At 35.4% G+C, this 20,234-nt stretch overlaps 2 protein-coding genes across 2 annotated transcripts in view; both read left to right on the top strand.

Annotated features, from left to right (window-relative positions):
• The window catches only part of LOC134266734 (uncharacterized), a 44,004-nt gene that overhangs the window by 17,204 nt on the left and 6,566 nt on the right, over nt 1–20,234 (top strand). The window contains exons 10-11 of the mRNA XM_062748956.1: nt 1,174–1,593; nt 2,643–3,392. Of these exons, the coding sequence (XP_062604940.1) occupies nt 1,174–1,593; nt 2,643–3,392 (1,170 nt within the window). The remainder of the gene's footprint in view (nt 1–1,173; nt 1,594–2,642; nt 3,393–20,234) is intronic.
• Nucleotides 11,542–14,179, top strand: LOC134266724 (uncharacterized). The gene is made up of 3 exons (XM_062748943.1): nt 11,542–11,928; nt 12,379–12,451; nt 13,318–14,179. Exons 1-3 carry the CDS (start codon nt 11,634–11,636, stop codon nt 14,177–14,179), a joined length of 1,230 nt encoding a protein of 409 aa, XP_062604927.1. The 5' UTR covers nt 11,542–11,633.

The raw sequence follows: 20,234 nt of genomic DNA, 5'->3' as shown, positions 1-20,234 counted from the left end.
TGATCTTTTCTAAAATCTAAAGTCACACCATCAGTCTAATTAATTAGCTCTAAAGATATTTAATGAACTGAATATTTGCAGTACTGTTCATAATTCTCAGACCTACGTGTAGTTTAAAATATGTGTTACTGTAGAAATAATTTTTTTGTGTATTCTTGCCTTGTAAAAGACTTGGTTTAATTATTATACATCCATTAACGATTTTTCGTCTTAAACATTACAACAAATTGTGGCTGTGCATGAAGCATTTGTACATTGCCGTTTTTTTTAATTAAATATTTTAGCATCGTTCTACATATATGTAGGCACTTAATGTATCATTTTCCAGGGAAATTTCATGAATAAAGTAACAGCTGAGTTATAATAATAGAAATATGAATATCATAGATAATTTTTGCAATGAAATAATTATTCTTCAAACACGATATCTAAGTTATTTAATTAAAAAACGTGTAAATCCTTACCATCAAAAAGATAAGTCCTTTCACTTCGGGGTTCCGAATGACAATGAAGACTGAACGATAAGTGAACGGTGAACGCAAGATGAACGCAAAGTAAACGGAACGAAGAGCGAAAGGTGAACGTTTTGTGAACGGTGAACGCGAGCGCACGGTGAACGATGAACGCAATACTGTGAATGGAGAGCGAACGGTGAACACACGCTGAACGAACTGTGAACGAACGCAGAACGAACGGTGAACGAACGTTGAGCGAACGGAAAAATGGGAAAGTAGAACGTTTCAGGGACTGTAATATGCGAGCTTACATTTGCATACTGAAGAATGTTTCGTGCTTGTTTATGACATTTTTCTTTAAAATCCAATAGAGCCAATTTTTGGTAACTGAAAAAAAATTAAGACGGCAAATTTTATTAAAGAATTATTTTACATGAATATTTAAATAAAATCAAGTAAATTAACTTTTAAACTTTCTGCAAGGGTTACTTCCGGTGAAAAAATGGATTTTCTGCCCGCCGGTCCGATATGTGATATGGATTTTCGGACCGGTCCTTGATATGGGTATTGTGACGTCACCCGTATCGCACTGTGCAGAATCGGTGTATTTACTACTAAGTATATGGTAAATGCTAGTAATGGACCCAGTTTTGTGTATGATATACTCTCTGACTGCTTGTTTTATGAAGGACTCAAATTTACAAATATTTTTTTACAGATCCTGGCAGATACAGAGCTCTAAGAAGGGAGGCCTCTGCTCCTAGTCTCTATGTTCATACCTCAGGCAGAGAAAGACAAAGAAACTCATCACCAGATTTTAGAAAGTACAGAGATCACCATAAAGATGTTGAATTTGATCGAAAAAGGGACTGGTCACGTCCAAAGAGTGCTAAGAGAACCCCACAAGCCAGTGCAGGAGACCCGTCCAAAATGACACCTGTGATGGAACTTCACATATATGCTTTATCCAGAGACAAAGGAGAATCTATTCGAAGTGAACTCTCCCAAATGATCAAGGAAAGGTTTTTACATGAACACAGCATTGAGAGAATTAATTTTAGTGAAATACCAAAAGAGAAAGAGAGGAAAATGTATGACATTGGTCAGAAGTATGGAGTCTTTGTTTCACTGGATAAAGGTACTACTTTGAAAAGTTGTACATAGTAAACTTTAATCAAGCTTAATGGCTGAATGTCTGTAATAAGAAGTGTTGTAATGATAAGGTTAAAGACTTGACGTAAACATCTATTTTACCTGGCATTGTGAGTATGTGATATTTTGCTGCTTTGGGGCTGAATAGCCTGACTTTATAGTAGAAAAGCTTAAGGTCAGATGAGACGTTCCTCAAAATCTGTTTTGTATATCTTCGTAATGTATGAAAAATATTCAAAATTTTCACAACATTCTGATTTCTAAACCAGTTTCTAGACGTTTTTAAAAAATCCAAACACTTAAATATTTGAAATTGGAAAATTATTTTTCTTCCCCAAAGGATTATATAAGAAAAACTACCCCTGGTATCTTGCAGAAATGCCTGGTAAGATACCTCAATTTTTTGTGAGTAAACGTTTAAGTAGCAACACTTCAATGACAAACTCTTAGAAAAATTTATCTATTATTAAGGAACGTCTCGTCTGTCCTTAAAGACTCATGAATAATGATAATAATATTTAGCTTAATTTAACGATTTGTGGTTATCAGGAATTCAAATAAAAATTTTTTTAGGCTACCTGTATAACAAATGACAAATGTATTGCTATTTATTTCATCCAACTTGAAACAACCTCCACATTTTCAACTTCTGCAATACCAATGCATGGACCAGTTTAATCAAAACTGCCAAAGAAGATCCAAGATACGTGTATAATAATTAGGGTTTTCATAGTCTTCATAAGAAAATACAGTCAAACCTTATTATCTTGAACTAGACAGGACGGAGGAAAAACGGTTTGACAATTGAGTTATCAGGGGTAAAACACTTGTGGTATAAGTGGTTGGAATTTCCAAATCACTTCAACATATAATTCATGGTATTTGAAACACTAGTGTTTGAGATACTGAATCACAACTGTATCTCATTCTAAAGGATAAAAATATGTTTGTATAAAAATAAGTTTATTATGATTTTTGCTAAGATCTTTTTTTATGAATTGAATGACTTTTTTGGTTTTGTTTTGTATTTAATAGAGAAGAATAGAATATCACTGAAAGGTTCAGCTAAGGAAGTGAACAAAACAGGACAAGAGATAGAAAGTATCTGTCCATCGGGGTCCCCTCAGGAGGTGGCCCCGGTAAGACGAGAAAACAGACACCGCCGCGGCACTGATGAGGACTTGAGAAAAATGTTAGAGGAGCCAACTGTACCAACTTACTGGAAACACTTTAAGGATGGGAAATCAATTATGGAATTTTTTAAAGGAATTGTAACAAGCATAGAAAAAACCCATGATGTGGATCCAAAAACTTTCAATGCAATTCGCAAACTAGTAGAAAAGACATTTAACCCCGAATTAGTGGGGCAAGGAGCAGATGCAAGAAACCTCAGCCATAAAAAAATACATGTTCAAAAAGTAGAACTTATTGAGAATATTGATTTGTATCAAGAATATAGCCGTAAACGCAGGAAGATGTTACATAAAGTCTTTAAAACAAAATCTCCAAAATTCCCGACTAAAGTGGAAGCAGTTCCTAAAAAGCAAGGAATAAAAAATGTTGTCGCTAAAGGTGCTATTTTTACGGAAAAAATAATGGATGAAAGACTAAAACAAGACATCGTATCAAAATTGAACGAAGTGTATCTATTTCATGGCACTAAGAGTCAATTTGTTGGAAATATAAAGGCAAAGGGTGTGGACCCAAAACATGGAAGTGATGGTGGCATGTTTGGTCGTGGTATTTACTGTGCTGAAAGTTCTACAAAAGCTGACCAGTATGCAGGTTTGTTTGCATTGTTTTGTATTTACTGTATGCAGGCTTATTTTTGCTCCATGATATTTTCACCCTTTCACACTTGCAAGCAATTTTTATCCATTTCAGATTCACACAATTACAGTTCGGTATAAGAAATTATACTGTGTTCTTTGAATTTGCCCCTTTTTAAATTTGCCCACCAGTAAGTAGGGCAAAAGTGGCGAAAATGAAACCGGGGCAAAAATGTTCCTGTATATAGTATTAAAAATGTCTAAATTGGGGGGGGGGGGGGGGGGGAGGTGCATTAATGGATGATTTTTAAAAAATGATGTCTTCTTTTTTTTTTAGATGATAAAGATAAACGAGGACAAAAAGGGAAAATGTTTCTAATGCGCATGCTTCTCGGACATATCTTTCTAACAGAGAAAGATAAGAAATATAAACAGCCACCATGCTATAATTGTCACAAGGATGATTGTGCAGATCCTGATCATGAACGATATGATTCCGTGGTTGGAGTGAAGCAACAGACAGGGGGACTTTTCCGAGAATTTGTGGTCTATGATAAAGACCAGTGTTACCCGGAATACTTGATCACCTACGACAGACTCTGATTCCTGTCAAATATATTTCTGGTTCACAGAATTCTGAGCTCTTTCTTTACCAATTTATGGTGTACTGTCTCTTAGTAACAGGTTGTACAAATTATGATTCTATTAATGTCATGATCAAAGTATATACCCGGTACATTTAGATTAATTGTGATAGGATAGGCACTGCTGAAACTATCAATATTTAGGAAATCTGCATGAAGATATAAAACTTTTAAAAAGTAGGATTGAAGAAGTCAATCTTTTCATTAGGTCACCTAAGCTGAAAGCTCAAATAAGCTTTTCTGCTGACCCAATGTCAGCTGTCTGTCCGGAGAGTTTATATTGTTAAAATGAAGGGTCAAGACCCCTTACAAGGGGAGATAATCAAGAAAAGACAAAAGTAGGGTGGGGTCATCAAAAGGGAGTTCAAGTCTGAAACCAGTGTGGAAGCATTCTGGGATAGTGAAGATTCTGAATTGTTCAAATTATTAAATTGTTCAAATCATGACCCCCAGGGGTAAGGCAGGGCCACAATAGGGAATGCAAAGTTCTACATTGAAATATACAGGAAAAATCTTTTTCTCAAGAACACTTGGGTCTGAAACCTGAAACTTATTTGGAAGCATCCTGGAGAAGTGTAGAATCTGAATTGTTTAAATCATGACACAAACCAGATGAGCATTGTAGCCCATGGACTTTATGTTACATTCTACATTAAAATCGCTTGTCTACATGTACAGTAAACTCGTTTAGTACAAACACGGATATAGCAAATTCACGGATATATCGAAGTTTGTTGGGGTTCCTGGCAAAATTCTTAACAATTCTTTGTAAAAATTTTACGGTTATAATGAACTCTGATATAGTGAATTTACTGATATAGCAAACTGATTTTGAGTCCTGTAGAGGTTAAAAATAATGTAATTTACATCTTTTATAACAAATTTTCAAAGATCTCTAAATTTGTTATTTTGTACTTACTTTATTTTCACTAAGTATTTGTATATAAAATTCAATTCATAATAAAACCTAAGTTATCCAAGGTATGTTTTGTAATATTTCCATTTCTAATTTTTCTCTCTTTGCTGACTCTTTGAAAGTTAGCGGAGTTGATTTCTTGATAATTCTACCGCAATGTAAATTAGGCAGGTCGATAGGTCAGGAGCTAAGGAGGCCTAATATGCATGCAAATCTCGTGCGGCTGCCTTTGTGTTTGACGTCAGTGGGCTTCGCCCGTTATGCAAATTATCCCATGTTTCTCACTATCGTTGATGCCCTGGCATACTATACTAACTATACTAACTCCTTAAATAATTGCTTCCCTAACATATTCGGTAGAAATTCTTGAAGGAAAACGTGCATATTGCAAATTTGCTATACAGTAATACAAATTGGTTATACGGATATAAAGAATTATGGATATAGCGAATTAAATTCACGGGTTCCCAGGACTTCGCTGTAACCGAGTTTTACTGTACAGCAATTCTTTTATGCCTTACTTGACAAAACAAAATGATTTAGTTGATCTTTGTGATGATGTATATTCATATAATCAATGTAATTCATTTTAATACCAGTATATATACAGTTAATTGTAAAATAAATTGTCATACTCATTCCTTTTCTATTCTTTTATACTTCAGTGATCCTCAGGGCCATTGGGCCTCTTGTTTACATATAGCTCATTTAATTGTTTGAATAATGTATTTGCATTTTTTTCGACAGAATCTGACTCTGTTAGACTTGTGTTGCTTATATACATAAAGAATGTCTATATATAAGATGGAAGTCGGACAGGGAAATGTGAATTCAGGGTCATTACAAAATGTCTGTGAATTTTACAACATTGGACAAAGTCAGTCTGCAAATTAAATCATCCATAATAAAGATCATATGATATCTCTGATGTGCTTACATTTACTGTATAAAACAATAATGAATATTTTGAGTTATATGTGTATGTTTTTATACCCCCGCTTGAAAAGCGGGAGGATATATAGTAATCGTTAATTCCGTCCGTCTGTCCGTCTGTTACGCTTTGGGGTATCCATCTCATATCCGCAACTCCTCTCATACCACTGAATGAAATTTGATGAAACTTTCACAGAATCTTTATTACATATTGCCATTGTGCACCTCCTATTTTACTTTTTGATCCGACACATATTTTGGGTTTCAAGGCCACAGCAAAACATGGACTTTGCCATTATAACTATATGGAGGCGGGGGGTATCATTTAGTGAGCTCATCGCTCACAGTACCTCTAGTTTTATTCTACTTTATTTAATAACATTATTTAATGGGCACAAATTGAAGTCTTGATATGCAGTGTACATTTCTTTGATTTTTAGACAGACTAATGTACCAACAGAACAGACTATGTTTTTATATTAAAAATATCTCCACAATTCATGTATTTTGCTTATAAAATGTGTGTTAAAGTTACCATATTCAGAACACCATTACATGGACACAGGGTCAAAAGGTTTTAATGTCACAAATGTTGGACAATGTGGAAGTGCATATCAAAAGGGAAAACCAAAATTCATGCTCCTTTTGAACAAAAGCTGTTGCAAAGGCTCTTCCATTAATAAACTTACCCCGAGGGATAATATACAGGAGGTTTGATATATGGATCCCATTTGCAGTCAAGACAAGGAGTAAAAATGTAAATATAAGCATTGAATCATTATTTATAGAGAGATATAGTCTATAATAACTGTGAAGGTATGTGCAAACAAATTATTATTTTATTTTTAGCTCCTTTTTTTTTAGCTCACCTGAGCTGAAATTTCTTTACACCCATTATCTATGATCAATCCGTCTGTAAACTTTTCACATTTTCAACTTCTCAAGAACCACTGGGCCAATTTTAACCAAAGTTTGCATCCTTGGGAGAAGGGGATTTTAAATTATCAAAATGATAATTACAAGGGGAGATAATCAAGAAAAGACAAAAGTAGGGAGGGTCATTATAAAATCTTATCAAGCACCTGAGGACCTGAAAAGTGTAACTTTTAATCATGTGGAACCTTCTTCAAAAAGTGTAGATTCAAATTGTTTCATGGCCCCTATGCATAGGGTGGGGCCACAAGGAATCAAGGTTTTACAGTTGGAAAAATCTTTTTAAATCTTCTCAAGAACTATACTGGATCAGAAGACATGAAATTTAGAAGGGCACCCAGTTTATTCGATATGCAAATGCAGCTAGAGCATATACACCGTGTATATCCCAACATGCGGGGTGTATACTACTGTATGTTGTGCGCGGGGTGTATACTTCCGAAGCGAGAGAAAGGGGGTCAATGTACGTTCTTTGTCCATTTTCTCAACTTACGGATATTTTTCGCCAGTAAGCATATGCCTACGGAAGGAAGCATTGTCCAAGGAGTATATGGATTCCTGTGAATCCACTGGACACCTTCTAGTTTTATCAAACACCTCAACACAATTCCGAGGATCGGAGCAAGATTGACGCTACACTGTGTTTTTGTTCAAATATCAAAACAAAGCTTTGCTTTATCGTCACTTTTATATTATTGTTAAATACATGTTTACAAAATAAACGTTTGTACAAATTGTCTGCAAATAAAACAGTTCGTATATAAAGAAATTGACGAAAAATCAATGTTGTGTCCGGGGTGTATGCAACATGTTGTACGCGGGGTGTATACCCCTCTCTTTACTTTATAGTATCATCGTCTGAAATGTCATTTAAAAAATTGTTAACAATTGACTTTTGTAAAAGTTCTATTTATTTTTTAAATTATTCACCAGTTTTGTAATATCACAACTTCAGGTTCATGAATTCGATTTACTGGAAATAAAATTGATACACGTTCATCGTACTTTTGGCTTTGCATGCACATGAAAGTAAATGTACAGGATACTTTGTTTAACTGTTTAATGTGATGATCAACAATTCATCCCTTCTTTCGATTTAAAGGCACCTTATTCAGATCCTTTCTTAATAAATGCTTTACACATGCATCATTTTGAATAATTAACATTTTCTCATAACTTTTTTTCAATACTTTTTAAATGAGTTTGAAAATATTTAGCTTTTTGTAATGTCATAAACACCAGAAAAAATGTTCTCCTTCATGTAGTATTTATATGCTGTGTACTTTGCCCCCAGGAGCCCATATTTGGCAGTAAACTATTTGTTTTATATTGAGGCATTGTATTTTACTGAGTACATACTTTCTATAGGAATGGGCCCGAGGAGGGTGTGTTTGTGTCTTAGGCCATTTGGGAGGGGGGGGGTAACTTTACTACGTGTATATATGATAATAAATTAGAGGAGGGTGAACATGATTGATATTAATTACACGTCAACGTAAAATTTTCATTGTACCAAAAAAGTTTTTTTTTTCAATTGTGCATGCCCTCGGAAAATTGTCATCCCTTATTACAAATGTGCATTTTATAGCCGGCTTTACATGTTTATTGTGATTTGTAAAATATAAAATTTTTTCAGATAAGGAAAAATGAATCCACATATTGCGAAAATTGAAAGTAAAATTAATATATATGTATCATACAGACACGTAGTATCACCCCCCCCCCCCCACCCACCCCCCCCATTTTGCACCCCCCTTTTCTTGCAGCATATTCAAAAATGGTATGTAGTATGTTTAAGTAAAAAAGGAGAATTGGTACTGAAAAAAGATGGGACCTACAGCCCTATCTGAAATAGGAGTTTGAGTTTCGATACCCCCTTTTTTTATAGCTAGTCAACTTATGCCAAGGATTTTTTTTTTCAGGTATACCCCCCCTTCAAAAAAGATTCTACATCACTCTCATAAATGCTTAAGAATACATGTATTGATAACATAAATGTTGCAGAAACAAACAAAACGATTTATTCCTATACACCATTCATGTAGAGTTTCTATTTTTTATTAACAGGCGAAATATTTACCGGTAGATTAAAATGAACCAAAAAAGGGCAGTGTCCTCAATGCAGGCATTGGGGAGGGGGGGGGGGGGGGGCGAGGGACCCTTTGGAGAGATTTTATGATTACGTCGATTTAGATCATTGCACCATCTACAATGTAGCATTTATATATAGTCAACTAACAATCGCTCCTTGCAAATCGAGCGCCTTTTATGTTGGAATATGATGGTTTGTTTTTTATTCTTTTTTAAATTTAGTTGATTTTTTTTTTTTTATTTCAGAAAATTTATGGAAATTACTCTTTGGTTCGGCATTAGTATTAAGTTCTTTTATCAACACTATCTGTCGCTTTTAAACCTGTGTGAATATAATATTTCCATTGATACTTTGCATTAAACAATCCTAAGAAAAATATGAGGTATACACCCCGCGTACAACATGTTGCATACACCCCAACATTGATTTTTCGTCAATTTCTTTATATACGAACTGTTTTATTTATAGACAATTTGTACAAACGTTTATTTTGTAAACACGTATCTAACAATAATATAAAAGTGACGATAAAGCAAAGCTTTGTTCTGATATTTGATCATAAACACAGTGTAGCGTCAATCTTGCTCCGATCTTCGGAATTGTGTTGAGGTGTTTGATAAAACTAGAAGGTGTCCAGTGGATTCACAGGTATCCATATACTCCTTGGACAATTCTTCCTTCCGTAGGCATATGCTTACTGGCGAAAAATATCCGTAAGTTGAGAAAATGGACAAAGAACGTACATTGACCCCCTTTCTCTCGCTTCGGAAGCATACACCCCGCGCACAACATAGCATACACCCCGCATGTTGGGATATACACGGTGATATACCCTGCATATGAACAAAAAGAGGTAAGTTATTGACAAACAATTTGAAACAAAATTATCAATTCAATCTCATTTAAAGTTGTATGTTTTTCATATTGGTATGATATTATTCAGAGACAGAATTCTTGGTGTGTTTTTTTTTCCATCATATTCCAATCACACAAGGAGCACACTGTGGGTGTAACCTGTCTGCAAGGTATACTCACTCCTTCATGCCATCTGATTCCACTTCTGATGTTTTAGAGGTCTGTCAGTTTTGGCTTTTCTTCTGGTTTGTTTGAATGGACTTTTGAGCTTGAATCATGTATGTTTCTCCATATATTTCATGGAAGCTTCCTGATGTTTTGAAGATTCTAAATTATATTCAAATCATGGCACCCAGGAGTAGCTAGGTGAGGCCACAAGAGGAAATCAAAGTTTTACATTGAAATATTACATAAAAATTCTTTTAAAATCTTCTTCTTGAGTACTAGTATATGAAAGTTTCCTAAGTTGGTGTAGACTCAATTTTTTTTTTAAATCATCCCCCAGCCCTATTCCCACCCCTGTGAAGAACAGCATAGCCTAAGTTATTCAAGTGAGAATTGTGGTCAGAAAAAGGAGGAGGAGAAGGATGGGAGTGTGGGATGGGAGGGGGGTGAGAAGCATGATATAGGGATTAATAATATATAACATTTTCTTGGTCGCATTATTTTAAGTACAGGTCACAGGCACTTGTACATGTGTTTGTAATAATTCTTTAACCAATAGTATTTAATAACACGAGGTATCCCACTCTAAATTACACAGAGTATCCCCTTCCAAAAATTGCACTCATTTACACATTCAGAGGAAAAACACTGGTCTTTGCACTCCAAAGGTCAAGGTCAATAGTGTTGGTATACCCAAATCTTGTTACAGGGAATACACCTGTGAAATATAAAGTCCTGGTTCTAACTATTCAAAAGTTATGACCAAGGTTAAAGTTTTTAAAAAGTGGGTCAAACTCTAAGGTCAAGGTCAAAAGGTCAAACATATTTATACCCACTGAGAGGTCTTATCACAATGAATACACATATTGCCAAGTGTGAAGTATGAATTAAAGCCTTAGATGAAATTGTTCAAAAGTGATGAACAAGGTTAAGTGTGGTATTTTTTTTGTGTGAAAGTGGGTAAAATTCCAAGGCCAAAAGGTCAAATTTGGTGGTACCCAAAGAAAGGTCTTGTTACAAGGAATACACTTTGGCAAGGTCAACTTTTTTGTGGACAGACAGACGGATACAACAAAACTTCGTTTGAGGAGACGTAAAAATTATTCTTTATTTTATGTTTCGATGCAGAGTTGGTAATATATAAAATACATGGTTACTGTCTTGAAATATAAGCGATATTTGGGCGAGGGTAAGAAAACTTGATAGAGGGCGAGGCTTGCCGAGCCCTCTTGCGTTTTCGACCCGAGCCCAAATATCGCTTATATTTCAAGACAGTTATCATGTATTTTGTTTATCCTGCCACACAATTTTACATTTAAACGTCCAAAACAAGCTATTTCCGACAGATTTTAAAGCACATGCCTGCAGCTGAAACTATGACGCCATGGCGTAAACATTGCAATATACATGACGTCACGTACAATGCTTTTAGAACGTCGGAATACATGCACGAGGCTTTATTAGGGCAGTGACCGAATAAAGTTTATATTAGGTTACCTTTATTAGGTCAATGCAAGGGGTAGTTGCAGGATAAAAACAAGAATAGATATGGGTTACCCCATATCCAAAGATATTCGACTTTTAGATTTAATATGTTTAACAGTGTTTAATAATATACACAACTTTTTCCCGCAATTACGTCATAGTTACAGAGCGTAGCCATCACATGTCACGTGATGCATCCGCCATTACAACCGTGAAACCCGTGAGCCGTGAAAGATGTATAAAGATGGAGGGGGTGAATCTTGTGCGGTATTTAACTGTTTTAACAACAGAAAAAAAATTTATTTGTGGAAGCAGTCTATCTGCAAACTTCACGGTGACATTCTCCACAAAGATTGTCCGTGCATTGTTCCATACAGCCTTCACAAGATGCCTAAAGCGGAGCCCGAAAAACTTCAATGGCAACGAGCACTGCATCGCAATGATTTGCCGAAGAATGTGTTTGTATGTTCAACACATTTTATAGATGGGCGACCAACTGCAAGAAATCCCATACCCAGTCTGAATTTAGGTTTGTTTATAACATAAAAAAGCTGCATGCATAATGTTTAAAAATAGATTTGACATTGACAGCTGATTGATGTAAAGTGAAAGTAGAACGATGCTTGCAACGACGCATTCAAAAACAAGGCATAATATTAATTTATTGTGCCTTACCACGTTTTGAAATAATTTGTAAATGCAAGCACAAAATATAATCTATAGTATATAGTTTACATGCCTTATATTTTCTTGTTTTGATATGCAAACTTTTAAATTTTTAAAGCGAACTGAACGTGGGTTTCAAGAAAAAATGGTAACTACTATATAGCTTGCACAATTTATGTTTATGCACAAGATACTTAGAGTGGTAAGGTGGTCGTTTGATACAACCATACCCCCTTTATTCATCTGTTCAGTGATCTATGTACAAGTTAAATGCTGCTAGATTTTGTCTATTTAATGTAGAAAATTTTTGCAGGTTATGAAGCTCCCATAAAAGTTGGTCGTCGACTTTTGAAAAGGAAGTTTGTTGCAGAACAAAAGACGGATGGGTATGTGTGACTCCAAATAATGAAAGAGCAGAGATAAATATATATTTTGTAGTGCTGCCATTGAAAATAATTTCAGAAAATTAGATATTATTTTGATATTATTTTTAGAGATACCTGACAGCAACAGATCAGTCCCCCTCCCCACTTCCAAATTTGAATAAGTTAGTGCGATAGTTACCCCGTATAATATGTGGAGATACTCGATGAGAGTGGTCATAATGGTCATTTTCGAGCGCCATCTTGTTTTGTTTTTTTTTTTAACTTTTATTGTAAAGGAAACTTCTGCTATCACTTTCTGAAAAGATGAATCTTACGATATGCGTATTGTTGAAACTCAGGATCATTACAATCAATATATTCCTGTATCGTTACAACTCTATTTAAAAAATGAAGCTTATTTCAACTTACGTTAAATGATATAACATAATTTTGGGCAGTTTACACTTTGTGAACCGTGAAGCGGTTTATAAACTTAAGCGTAAATTGCCCCAAGTTATGTTTCGCAGTGTATAAAGCATAAACTGCCCAAAGTTATGTTAAATCGTATAACATAAGTTAAAATAAGCTTCATACCTTTATAATTTAATTTCAATAATGACAATGAGACAATTTTTCCTTATTTTCCTTTGGTTAAAGGCTTCAAATATTGCATATTTTAAATGTTAACGTCAAGTGGATTAATATGTTATTGACATAACTCATTGTGACGTAGGCAAGTTATGTTATACAAAATGGATAAAACCGTTTTACCAATCAAATGACATGTTACAACTAAAATTAAATTATTATCTATTAATAGAACTTGAAATTTATGATTTTGCTTTCATGTTTGTCAATTCTTGTATTATACTGTAAATCTTTTGCAGGACAGAAGTTATAAAACAAGGAGGAGAGATTTTTCAAAAACTGGCTGCTACTGCTGCAGATGAAGTCGAAACCCTCAACATTCAAACTGAACCAAACATGACATCTTCTTCTGTGCAGACGAGCATGACAGAAAGCAGAACTGCAGGCACACAGTGGACGGATCTCACACTGTGTGAACATGAATATGCAAGAACATTCCTTGCAGGATCCAGGAATTCAGGTACACAAACAACAGTCATCAAGACGGAGGAAAAAGGTGTAAACTGCAGCACTCTACACGTACGTCTCAGTGCTGCTGACATAACAACTAACTCCTTAGCCTTGCTTTACACAGGACTGCCATTGAAGACTCTTAGAACTCTTTTGCGTGTTATGGAAAGTTTGAACAACCCACTGACATTTACTATGCCTGTGTCAGATCAAGTCTTACTAGTTCTTATTAAATTAAGGCTTAATTTACTGTTTGCAGATATTGCCAACAGATTTGGTATATCTGAGTCTCATGCATGCAATATTTTTAATCAAAGACTCTCTTTTATGGCTTCAAAACTTAAAAACTTAATAGTTTGGCTTCCACGTGAAACAATTAGAGCAACCATGCCAAAGTCTTTTCGTGAGAACTTTCCCAAAACTACAGTCATCATTGATTGTGCAGAAACTTTTATTCAACGAGCAAAAAACTTAAAGACCAGAGGAGAAACATATAGTCACTACAAGTCGAACAACACAGGGAAGTATTTGGTTGGTATTGCACCACATGGTCAGATTATGTTTATATCTAAGGGCTTTGGAGGAAGGTCTAGTGATAAAGCAATTGTGGAAGAATCGGATGAATATCAATTACCTTCTTCCTGGGGATGAAATCATGGCCGATCGAGGTTTTACCATCGATGACCTACTCTTTCCTCTGAAAGTGAAACTTAACATTCCAGCTTTTACAAAAGGTAAAGACCAACTTTCAAACAGGATGTTACAGAGATCAACACAATTGCCATTATTATTTACGTTGAACGGGCTATTAGACGATTTAAGGTATTGCATATTGAGTCAGATAGTTCCAGTTACCTCGGTGAAGAAACTCAGTAAATACTTGATTGTTTGTGCTGCATTGGTAAACTTACAGCAATAACCTTATCAAAGATGATGATGAGTAAATAATGATTATGGTGAAATTATAAATTCAGCTTTCACCTCCTGGGTTGGGACGATACATTGATATATACTATTATCTAAGATACGGTTTAGAATACATGCATTAAAGTATCAGATGGAAACATTTCACAAACAACCTTTTGAAATTTTTTTTTTTGTAAACTCAAGTTGGTTACAGACTTTCATTAATCAATATCAATGTACATGACTTTTTAAAAATGAATCTTTAGTAAGTGTTCTTGATAAACTACACTACTATTTGTAATCAACTTGTGTATAGACATTTGGCAATATGTACAATTTATATTGTTTTTGTAAATTTCTAGTCAAAGAAATTTATGAACATCAAATATTGATTTCAAAGCCCATGATTTGATGTAGAAAAATTTGTCCATTTAAAGTAAAAATAAAATGAAATAAAATATAAAGTTTTTTAATTGGCTACATATTTCTTATTAATTATATTATCAAGATCTGTATTGTATCATGTAGCATGTATTTAGATTAGATGTAACATTATCATGTTTGTATTCAAGATCTATGTATTGTCCCACCCCTATACACTACTGCAATCAGTTTATACCTGTCAATTTTGTTTATATTATCTTTACATCAGCAGGTTTCATTAGGATATTATTTTATAATAACATTATGTTTTCACATTATTAGCTCACCTGAGCCGAAGGCTCAAGTGAGCTTTTCTGATCAAAATTTGTCCGTTGTCTGTCGTCGTTGTCGTCGTAAACTTTTCACATTTTCATCTTCTTCTCAAGAACCACTGGGCCAATTTCAACCAAACTTGGCACAAAGTATCCTTGGGTGAAGGGGATTCAAGTTTGTTCAAATGAAGGGCCACGCCCTTTTCCAAGGGGAGATAATCATGGATTTGTAAAAAATTAATGGCATTTTTAAAAAATCTTCTTCTCCAGAACCGCTGGGCCAGGAAAGATGAAACTCATGTGGAAGCAACCTCAGGTAGTGTAGATTCAAGTTTGTTCAAATCATGACCCCAGGGGCAAGGGTGGGGTCAAAATGTCCGACCCAAGTTTTACATAGGAATATATAGGAAAAATCGTTAAAAATCTTCTTCTCCAGAACCACTGGGCCAGGAAAGATGAAACTCACGTGGAATCATCCTCAGTTAGTGTAGATTCAAGTTTGTTCAAATCATGACCGCCGGGGCTAGGGTGGGGCCAAAATGGCCGACCCAAGTTTAACATAGGAATATATAGGAAAAATCTTTAAAAATCTTCTTCTCCAGAACCACTGGGCCAGGAAAGATGAAACTCATGTGGAATCATCCTCAGGTAGAGCAGATTTAAGTTTGTTCAAATCATGACCCTCGGTGCAAGGGTGGGGCCAAAATGGTCGACCCTAGTTTTACATTGGAATATATAAGAAAAATCTTCTTCTCAAGAACCACTAGGACAGGAAAGATGAAACTCATGTGGAATCATCCTCAGGTAGAGGAGATTTAAGTTTGTTCAAATCATGACCGCCGGGGCTAGGGTGGGGCCAAAATGGCCAGCCCAAGTTTTACATAGGGATATATAGGGAAACCTTTTAAAATCTTCTTTACAAGTACTTCAAAGCTACGATTAGTGATATTTATATGGAATCATCCTCAGGTAGTGTAAATTCTAGTTTTTTCAAATGATGAACGCCTGGAGGGGGGTGGGTTGGTGGGAGTAAATTCAAGCCTGATGTGCTCAGGTGAGCGCTGTGGCCCCTGGGCCTCTTGTTATAATATTTGTCAGTGTAACTTGCACCAATATTTGTTAAAAAAGATACTGTGCTTGGGCATATATCATTTGTATTAAGGTAAAAACCATTCTGACTGATTTCTTAAATTATTAGGCATAACATGGGAGTGAGTCCAAAAGTTTTATGTCTGATAAGAAATCTAAATTCACTTATTTTCCAATCAATGGTTTGCCAAGATTTTAATATGTTAATTCAATTTTGATCACAGTACAAGTATTTTTTACACAGAAAAAAAAAACAAATTTCTTTTGTTCATTTAAAAAAAAAAAAAAACATTTGAAACTCCATTCATGTGAAGTTAAGTACCGGTTATGGGTACATTCATGCACACTTAAGTCTTTACATGTCGGTCAACAAATACTGTTTAGGCTTCTTGACCTCCACACTTCTACTAACTATTTGAATTTACTTTTTTATCAGACATTGATTTTTTGATGTGGCACCAAACTTTAAAAAAAAATGTGTACATATTATACACATGTATTTAGTAATAAATGATTACCTCAGAATGAAAAGATATTTGATTTTTGTGTTAGAAACAAGTTTTATTTGCATCAGTTTGAAAAATTTTCATATTTTTTACTAATCTTCAATCTGCCAGATTCAAAGTCATCAACTACTCTGGGTAAAAGTTTGTTGAAGTAAAATAAACGTAGCCTTGAAATTGATGATTGACAGAACTGTTGGTTATGTTGAACATCAATGATCTTGTATTCATTAGCTGTCCATATAACAAGTTTGCACAATTCTAGATGTGTAACATGCAAAGTCAATTGTATCTGTAGATAATATCCTCGTGAACTGCTCTGCTTTAGGGACAAAGAATCATTTTGCAATGATTTTACAACGTCATATTTACCAGCTGTAAATAAACTGTCAAGGGTCTGGTCATTTTGTAGTATTGGGCATTTTACTTCTAAAAGACATTGTGTGCCATCATCTTCAGTAATTATTCCGTCGGGGGAAACACTGAGCCAGGGCTCTTCACCTGAAACGATGGTCCCTGCATCTTCTATTTGTATTCCAGCCAAACGCAGTTGTTGTTTTGCAAGCTTTTCACCAATCTGTCCATGTTTTGTGAATTTATTGCCTTTAAAGGAAGGATATAAATGCTCTCTAATGAAGTTATCACTATTTGTAGTGTCACGGATTGGAACTTTGTGAGCAGTGCTGCCTGTTATTCTAATTTTTCTACTGTTATGCCACAGTTCTGATTGACTTTGTGAAATAGTTGTATGAGATAAGGACTTGATTTGAGATTCAGTAAGTTTTATATACTTGTTAAAAAATTGGCAACACTTTTTACACGTAAGTTCTGCAGAGTGTTCAGTATGAGGTTCAGATGAAGGTTTGAATTGAAGAGTATCCACTTTAGCTTGCACAGATTTTTTTAAAAGAGAATTTTCTACTGAGAACAATTCCTGAAGTTCACTGTTTTGTACAAAATATTTAAAGGATTGATGGGATACAAACATGGGGAATATTGATTTTGTGTTTTGTGGTTTTTCATCATTATTGTTAACGTCACTACTACCGTATCTAGGTTTCTTAAAATCCATCTCCTCAAGAATACCTGGTTCCAGGTTTCTCGTTGAACCCTTGTTCCATTGCATTTGTTCATCGGTACAGGATTTGCCTGTTAGTCCTGACCTCACAGCATATTCAATTTTCCATAGCACAGCACCGACATGACTACACGTTTTACTATTCCCTGCCATACATGAACAACCAGCACTAAAAATCGTGCCAACCATGTCACATATAATCCATGCATTATGAAACTCTGAGTTGACTTTTTGTGAGGGGCGTACTTCAGATTTTAAAACAACTATTGTTTTGTTGATAACAAAATGTAGAATTTTCCCCACGGAACCACTTTTAAAATAATTGAAACTGTCCAAAGATTTGTAGTTTTTCATCCCTTGGCCATCACACGCCTTACTCAAAATTAAATAATTGTAAATATCACCATACTCAACTTGGGGCCACTCCCGCATATCGTCCTTCCATTCTTGCGGTTTGACCACAGGCGCTTGTTTCATACAGTGAGCTTAGTTTTCTACTATATAATAACACAAGGTATCCATCTTTCTCGAGACCAAAAATGTAGGTCACCAATTCAAACCCCTTTTTTATTTATTATCCGCCGCTGGCAACAAAAAACCCACATGTAATGGTTAGCGGAATTCCCCTTCTTGGGCCTCATGTATATTTCCTTACCTCACCCCCTCGCGAACTTTGACATTGACCATAAAATTACACGCTTCGTCAATCGAAAGAAAAAGTACATCTCTAAACCACTCTCTACCATCGGCTCATAAGGCGCACTTGTTTCATAAGCCGGGTCAAGCCGGTTAATATTCCGGAACCGGGCAAGTCACTTGTTTCAAATATATTTAAGCCGCCGGGCGGTCAGAAAGTAGCCCGGATCGCCCGAAAAATTTCGAGCGGCCAAATGAAAAGCAATATGGCGGAAAACGGAGGTAGAAATGTTCTTGATGGTGAAACATTCGTTTTTTATCATTTGTCGTAGTCTCGGTGTCAATAAACAAACATTACTGAGATAATAAGAGACTTTTGCAACACATTTGTTTACATTTGCACGACACAATTTTTTTTTTTCAATTTTAAAGCTGCTTTTCAGTTCTGTGGGTAACGAGACCCCATATATGCTCCAAATTCACAAATTGTACATTGAATGGAACTAGTAAATATTAAAACGAAATATATCCACTAAATCGTTGTTCTCGTGCGTTCAGATAATTTTTTTTTACAGCAACAGCACCAATACCAGCCAATCCGGCTTATTTTTCACTCGTTTCAGCGACACTAACCGGGTCAATATGCCATGTGATAAAAGTGAACCGGGTCATCGCCCGGCTGTCTGAAACAAGTGCGCCCATTCATTCACCTCTGTCGTTGGCTCGCGTATACACAGTGTTAAACACGAGAAATAGTGCGTTTGTTTTAATTCATTATAATTCAATTTCTATAATTATGTCTGAGTTTTGAGATATATATTTACTAAACCAATACAGAACTATTAATTTAAATTGAAACAATTCTTCAAATATCACGTTTTATACGTTATGTCAAAAATCTTGACGTGAGCCCATTGCAGAGGTGTCTGAGAGAGAAACGAACGACAACTCTGCATAGGAGATTGCTCTAAACAGCTCAGCACTTCCGGTTTGGCAACCACGATATGATTCACAAGTTCTCATTGGCTACTGGTACTCTCGGGAGTTTTCCATGCAATTGTACAAGGCACAAGAGAAAACCGAAATATTATTTTGGCGCAAATTTGAAAATCTATATTGTTCTAGGTTTTCTGTCAAATATTTTGTAAGATGACAACGTGTTGGTGATTTTTAAGATGATTTGATAGTTATTATTTAAGCAAAAATATTTTGTTATGGATCCTCTCTACACCAGAGCAAAATGTACCAGTAGCCAATGAGATCTTGTGTTTTATATCGCGATTGCCAAACCGGAAGTGCTGAGCTGTTTAGAGATGTACTTTTTCTTTCGGTTGACGAAGCGTGTAATTTTATGGTCAATGTCAAAGTTCGCGAGGGGGTGAGGTAAGGAAATATACATGAGGTCCAAGAAGGGGAATTCCGCTAACCATTACATGTGGGTTTTTTGTTGCCAGCGGCGGATAATAAATAAAAAAGGGGTTTGAATTGGTGACCTACATTTGTGGTCTCGAGAAAGATGGATACCTTGTGTTATTATATAGTAGAAAACTAAGCTCACTGTATGAAACAAGCGCCTGTGGGTTTGACATCTTTTGGCGAGGAAATAATTCGATCTTTACAATTTTCACATTGATATTGATTCATATTTGAGGCAAACGAAAGAATTTACAAGATTTTCATATATTAAATGTTGTTTGTGCGCTAATATTTACAGTTGAACAGTACGAACTTTCGCCGACACCGGTGTGTTGTTGCTACGGAGTTTGTTTATGCAGCGTCACGGATGCAATGGCGGCTGC

Source organism: Saccostrea cucullata, unplaced genomic scaffold (assembly GCF_032062105.1).
Source record: "Saccostrea cucullata isolate Sc308-1 unplaced genomic scaffold, CSIRO_AGI_Scuc_v1 ctg1177, whole genome shotgun sequence".
Classification (NCBI taxonomy): Eukaryota; Metazoa; Mollusca; class Bivalvia; order Ostreida; family Ostreidae; genus Saccostrea; species Saccostrea cuccullata.
The sequence above is the reverse complement of the archived record's forward strand: the minus strand, read 5'-3'. Positions and strand labels throughout refer to the sequence as shown.

What these genes read in the sequence shown, in the direction of transcription:
- LOC134266724 (XM_062748943.1), top strand. Translation starts at nt 11,634, where the DNA reads ATGTATAAAGATGGAGGGGGTGAATCTTGTGCGGTATTTAACTGTTTT. An exon ending in CATACCCAGTCTGAATTTAG is followed by an intron (nt 11,929 to 12,378) that starts GTTTGTTTATAA and finishes AAATTTTTGCAG; the next exon opens with GTTATGAAGCTCCCATAAAA. An exon ending in GCAGAACAAAAGACGGATGG is followed by an intron (nt 12,452 to 13,317) that starts GTATGTGTGACT and finishes AATCTTTTGCAG; the next exon opens with GACAGAAGTTATAAAACAAG.